Source organism: Nematolebias whitei, chromosome 3, assembly GCF_014905685.2.
Source record: "Nematolebias whitei isolate Nwh7 chromosome 3, NemWhi1, whole genome shotgun sequence".
NCBI lineage: Eukaryota > Metazoa > Chordata > Actinopteri > Cyprinodontiformes > Rivulidae > Nematolebias > Nematolebias whitei.
Genome location: NC_056500.1, coordinates 11173411 through 11180427, shown reverse-complemented (window position 1 = coordinate 11180427; position 7017 = coordinate 11173411). Strand labels below are relative to the sequence as shown.

General features: G+C 34.9%; 1 protein-coding gene across 1 annotated transcript in view; it reads left to right on the top strand.

Moving 5' to 3' along the window:
- Positions 1-7017, top strand: part of hmcn1 (hemicentin 1) — an 80791-nt gene that overhangs the window by 13387 nt on the left and 60387 nt on the right. Inside the window, exons 2-4 of the mRNA XM_037697984.1 lie at positions 3141-3211; positions 4980-5138; positions 5229-5351. Coding sequence (XP_037553912.1) covers positions 3141-3211; positions 4980-5138; positions 5229-5351 — 353 coding nt within the window. The remainder of the gene's footprint in view (positions 1-3140; positions 3212-4979; positions 5139-5228; positions 5352-7017) is intronic.

The following is a 7017-nucleotide window of genomic DNA, read 5'->3' as shown; positions in this document are numbered from 1 at the left end:
ATATCTGTCTGTCTCTTTATATATATAGGTGGCTGCAAATTAAATGCTCCAGCCATTTGAACCTGCTGTCAACATCTAAATTAAAATGAGCAGAGAAAATTCGAAGAGTGTCAAACATTTCCCCACGATCAAATGACATCATGGTCATAACTTTGAAGAAACGTTTGTAACAAATTATAGTCAACAACAACAATGCTTCTGAGTATTGAATGTGAAGCAGCAGCTTGTGAAACTTTTATTTACTGTTAAAAATGTTGAATTGTCGGAGTCAGAAGACACAGGGGGATGTGAATTTCCCATGATTTAGCCTTGGAATTCCTTACTGCTGATGTGCTCACTGCAAATGATTCTCACCAAATTACTTCAAGCCCAAATGTCGGAGGAGGTGAAACTGAGTTTACTGTTGGACGTTTGCCCGACGCATTCGATGTTCTGTTAGTATTTAAGTTTGCATGTGAGTTGTTCATTCAGACGTTACTTCTCTGGTCTCCACGTCAAAATTAATATATGCAATACAAATCTTGTGATTAACTTATATTTGTCTTTAGTTGTTCTTTTCTCACACATTTAGTTCATTTGCCCAGCTCCTCACTGACTATACTATGTCCAAGCTTTTTAAAATAAACACAGTTTCTTCATGAGGTCATCTTTAGAACTCTCCACACTAGCAAGAAAGATGCATTTTCCAATTAGTTCAAATCCTGCCTTTTAATTAGGCATGTGTGACTAATGTGTTGAAGTTTGTTGCTGCTTTCAGTTTGAATGTTTGCAGTTTGAAGTTTGTTTGAATATGACAGAGTGAGAGATTATTACACTTGCAGGGCTTGAATAGATTTATTACGTCTCATGCTGTTTAGAGGTCAGGAGCATTAGTTTTGGTTTTCCACACTGCTGGTGCACAAGAGAGAGTGGATGTGGTTCAGTCAAGTCTAAAGAGTCATTACTGCAGCCGTGGGAAGTTCTCCCTGAAGGAAAGACTTGTCAACTTTTCCATCTCAGAGAAGTTTGGCTCCAAACTCGTGTCCGTTCAGAGCAGCTAGATTCACATCCATGTTAGTTTTTGAATCTTCACAATAGAAATACACGATATTGGATTTTTGGCCGATATCCGATATGCCGATATTTTAAAACTTATTTAGCCGATAACCAATACCAATACCGATTTTTTATTTATTTACAGAGATTACATAGCTTTCTCTGCTGTGGAATTAAAATACTACATTATTCTGCATGGTCTTTGTCAATTTGGCCTGCTACCAAATGCAGATGCCGAAAGGGGGGCTGAAAATAATGTAACACCTTAACTTGGATTATGTTTAATGTCAAATTTATTCATGACATTTACTCTAACACCACGACAACACTCGAACAGTGCAAATTTGTAAATTTGCACAAATCTAACCTGTTCACAGGTGAAACGCGCATAAGTAGTAGTGCATTAATAGATATACTTGACAGTTTCTTAAATTAAAAAATAAGAGTTATTTTGATGGAATGTCCGATATTTAACTTTATCGCTAATATTGGCCGATACCAATACCATGTCGATAATATCGTGCATCCCTACGTCACAAAGGTTCTTTAACTCATCTGTGGATGAATTACAACAATGCCACCATCTGGGTCGTTTTGGAGAAAGAAAAAAAAAAACATGTTTTGCTTCTTTGAAAAATGAGAAGCACTTTAAGAATTATAATATAAAGAAGGCATTTTCTCTGAACTTTAGACCAGTCTGAGGATTGTTTTAAAACTATACCCTTTCTCAGTAGTCAGGGATTCTTGTAATTTGCCCTTTCTTCAACAAGGGAACCCTTGTTTTCCACTCTTTCAGTTTGTTTGCATGTGCAGAACTGCACTGTGTGTGTTCGTCTTTTTAAAATCTCATCCCACAGCACAGCTGCAGGAGCTGAAGTTACCCAGTAGGACTGGAGAGCAGTTTTAACAGCTCATTAACAAAGAGACAAAGTCAGCAGAGAACAGTAGCAGGTTTAAAGAACACAGGCATGGTTATTGGACCGCATGTTTAGATGGAGATTATGATTGTTGGTTGTGGTTCAGATCTTATAGGCCCTTCCTTTTTGTGTGTTCATCCTTTGCATATTTTGATTTTCTGCAGGTTTTTACTTTCTCTCACTTTGCTTGTTTGGTATTTGATTGGAGATAGATAAACCCTTGATGTGTGTGTGTGAATTGTGGTATGTCTCTGTTTTGACCCTGTAAAATATTGGTGACCTGGCAGGGTGTACTCCACCTCTGGCCCATTGACAGGAAGCTCAGTGTCCCAGGATAAATGAGGACATTGTCAAAATGGTGTAAACTTTAAAGAAGTATTTCTTCTGCTGCAAATTACACGGTGAATGTCAGGAAGGATTCTTAGCTGCAGAGGTTGTTATAAGAAAATAACAATCGGAAAACAATTGTTTGAACAATAATTTAGGGCTAAAATTGAAAACATCAGTTTAAACTTAAATGTCATAATGTCATGCTTTTTAATGTAGTTCATGCTTGAATTTTAATTAAGTGCTTAGACAAAACATTTTAAACCTTTTATTACAATTATCTGACAAGCTGTCAAAATGTCTTTATACTTCTGGGTAATTTGTTCTTTTTTATTTGTTGATTTTTTTCAGCCCCAGATAATATGCCAAACTATTTGAATCTTTCTATTTCTTTCTAACTATTTGCATGTTTGTGTTTGCTTCATTTGTTTTTAAAAAAGCAAAGAAAGTTGGACCAAAAATGAGTAAACGAATAATCCCAACGGTGAACATTTTTAGGATGTGGATCATAATTTCTAATTCTGTGTACCTAAGATGTTTATGTAGGATTTCAAAAATGTACAACTTTTTTAACAACTTCTGATTTGCGATTATTTTTGACCGTTCATCATTATCTCAATGGTATTTATTTTCTGCACAAATTTCTCATTCTCTTTTCTCATGTTAGTCATATATGTCTTATTTCCTGTGAAGTTTTTCCTCACTTAATTTCATATTTGGACATTTTAACTCGAACATCCTTTAGCATTTGCCAAAACTAATGTTTTTCTCAGAGCAGGATTTAGGGATTTATAAAATGCTTTCACTTATCCATCTAACGCAGCCTTTTGATCCCATTTCTCTCGTACTGTTTCCTTGCAGAGATTGGACCGGTGACAATCACAACAGACCCAAAGAAGTTCCAGCAGGAGCTGAGGGAGCTGTACGTTCAGGTGGGCTCAGAGAAGGAAGCAGCAGCTTAGTCAGCACGCTCAGGTCATCTGGTCCTGATAAAAGCAGCAGCAGGCTCTGGTCTTACTGGACGTCTTGGTTAGAGAATCTGTGAGCTGTTAAAAATTACATCAATGGCTTTACTTTGAATGACAAAAGAGGTCTGTTAGGAAAGTCTAATGCACATTAATTTTGAAATATACCGACTTTTTTGAAAGAAACGTCATGTAACTAAGCTAACAGATAAACAACTCTTTAACAATTTATTATCTGGGAAGCAAAACAGGAACACTTTTACGATAAATAATAAAAAAAATGTATATAATATGAGGAAAAAAGAGATGTTTCAAACCAAATCCATCTAAGTGACAATAAGACGGTCAAAGACAGTTCAAATATTCTTTGATGAAAGACTTTGGCATCCAGCTTGCATACTTATCCTGCTTTGGTCTCGTTTGTTGTGTGCAGCATGGATATAATTCATTTTCCTCTCGCTTACAGCTTCGGTCTGTTTTTCCTCCCTTCGCCTCACCTGCATAACTCCTGATGAGATTTTGGCCAAAGGACATGGGGAAAAATAGTCTTTAAATTTCACAGTTTTATTCTAATTGTAAATCTTCTGTGTTCGTTTTCTTCTACTGTAAAGGGAATAAGAGAAAGCGCTTGATGCTTTGAAGAACAACTCTGCGCGTCGTGCTATCAAGTTTAGTTTTGGGAAGCTGAGTAAATAGAAAAGAGCTAGTTGCCCAAGAGAAATTTGGAAAAAATGCAAGATTCCAGTTTATTCATCCTCACTTCTGTCCCAAACTAAAATCATGGGTCACTCCATTCTAGATGCTTTTCCTGGTTCATCACACTGAGCTACTGAACCCAACGAACAGTTTGTTAGAATACTGAACAGGTTATTTATCTTTGAACACACCATCAAGACAGAAATATGATACATTTAATGATTAAACTCTCACACATTTTGTTGTTCCTCCTTGTACGGATGGAAAAATATGACATTTTTACAACTTTTTCATTTTATGTTTTTTTTTGTTTGTTTGTTTGTTTTGTTCAGCTGCAGAAGCCAAAGTAGAACTACGGTGGCCCTGAGGTGTAAATGAACAACATTTGAAAAAATTGAATTAAATTTGAAAAAACAAACAAACACAAAAACATTTGAAAAAAACGGAATTACATTAGGTCAAACCATAAGGGTCCATAAGTGGCTTTTTTTAAATTTACTTTATTTAAAACATAAAACAGAACAACAGGACAATGTACAGTAACAACATAGAAATACAAACTCTTGTGAAGGGTGTAGGGTCCATGTACCATTCCTTCAGTTGTTTTTTTTAATTGAGAATCCAAAAAAAAAAAAAAAACCGACTTGTTTCATTATTCATTTTCACGAGGAATTTGAGGATAAAGTAAAAAATAAATGCAAAAAGCATGGCTGTATGTTTTTTTTTAATCCCTCATGAAAATGAATATTGAAATAACAAGTTGTTTTTGTTTTTTAACTTATAGTTTGGCTTAATTTAATTCTGTTTTTTCAAATGTTGTTCATTTACACCTCAGGGCCACTGTATTGAACTCTTTGAATACAATGCTTCTTTTTATCTGGAGCTTGTGTTATGATGTTTGTCTTTGTTCCCTGTGGTAAAATGACAAAACTACAAAAACATATCTGGTAAAAACATATTCTCATAGACCTATTCACTAAAAGCATATTTCTAATATTGTGTTGGGCGACATACTTCTTTATATTCTTTTCTTTTGTAGGGTGGGGGTGATTGTCCAGAGATGAGCATTGGTGCCATTAAAATAGCTTTGGAGATCTCCTTGCCAGGATCCTTTATCTACGTCTTCACAGACGCCCGTTCTAAAGATTACAAGCTGACCCACGATGTCCTGCAGCTCATTCAGCAGAAACAGTCACAGGTTGCTGAAGATCACATTATGCAATCTTCATTTTTTAATGTTCAGAATCAAAGAGGGCACCGTTCCATGAGTGTCTTTGTTTTGATTCAGGTGGTGTTTGTGTTGACGGGTGACTGCGATGACAGGAATCACGTCGGTTACAAGGTTTATGAGGAAATTGCCTCTACGAGCTCTGGACAAGTCTTCCATCTGGACAAGAAACAGGTCAATGAGGTAAGAGACTTGTGGAATATAACTACCGGTATATCACTGCACTTCCGTTACTTTAGCTTCATTATACAGTAGGTTTTAATAATAAAATAATAAGAAATAATAATAAGAAATGTAAAAATCAGGATTTGTCTAAAGCAAGACAAACTCAAATAAAAGCAGGACAGCAAATAAGTATGATAGTTTGTTTATTGTAGTTTTTTAGTTTTATGTTAAATACTTTTAGTAATACAGTATTGTGGATGCTTATTAAGCATTCACACTATTGTTTTCCTGTTTATATTTATTATTCCTGGCAGTTACTATCCCTATTCTGTATGTTTTTCTGTGCAATTCTCATCATGCAGTTTTTAAGCTATTTCAGCAATTTAAATATCAAAATGTTCAGCTTCTTCAGGAGAAGAGTGCTATGACCTTTGGTATTGGTGCCCCTTTAGCTTTTTGAGATATTTAACCTTTTCTGCCATTTTTTTTCTCACAGAAAATGAATTGAACTAATTTTACATCCTTCAGATCTTGAGATCTGTTTACAACCTTTTACATTTTGTTCTGGTTCAGCTTCTTTCAGCTTCCTTATGCAAATGTAATTTTTTCCAGCTACTTTCAGCAAATTTTAGCAGGTTTTTTTTCAGCTATTTTCTTGCTCCTTTCTGATTTGTTCTCCTAAGTACAACATTTTTGTTCTTCTCCTAACTTCTTTCTGCTAATTTCAGCTTGTTGTGCCCCTTTCAGCTTATTTCTGCTGGTTTCAGCTTTTTCTGGTATTTCAGCTACTAGTTAGCTGTTTTTATGCTAATATTAACTTTTTCAGCTAATTCCACATTTTTTTCACTTATTTCAACTTTTTCCAGCCAAATTCAGCAAAAGTTGCTGCAACTTCCTTCTTGTAGTTTAAGCTTCTTTCGTCCATTTTTTAAGCTTTTTTCAGCTGTTGTTTTGTTCATTTCTGCCTTTTTCAGATAATCACTGTTTTGTGCTAATTTCTGCTTCTTTCAGCTTAATTGGGCAAACGTGCTCTCTCTACTTCCTTCTGATAATTTAAGCTTGTTCTCCGCTAGCATTTTAGCTTTTTTTTTTAAGCTAATTTCAGCAGTTTTCAAATGAATTCAAGTTTTTCATGGTAATTTCTGCCACTTTCAGACTAATTAATATCGTTATGCTCCTTTCAGCTTTTTTGTTACAATTTTGCTAGTTTCAGCTTTCTCTGCAATTTCAGTTACTATTTAAATGTTTTTATGCAAATTTTAGCTTTTTCAGCTAATTCCACTTTTTTATAGCTCATTTCAGCTCTTTCTGCTTCCTTCTGGTAGCTTAAGTTTCTTTCAGTCTTTTCAGCTACTTTTGGCTAATTTCACCTTTATTTTAGTTAATTTTCTAATTTTTGTGCAAATTTCTTCTTTTAAACCTATTTCAGCTAATATTTATTGTTCTTCTTTTTTCTGCTAATTTAAGCTTTTTCTTCCATTTCAGCTTATTTCAGAATTCTTTTAGCCAATTTCAGCTGTTTTTAAGCAAGTTTTTCTGCAACAAGCATTCACACTGCATTTTTGCAGGAAATGTAATTTAGTTAGTATTTTTATGATGTGCTGTTTCTATTCTGAGGATTTCTAAAGATTAAAAAATTGTTTTGTAATGCTCCTGTGGATTGGGGGGGGGGGGGGGGGGGGGG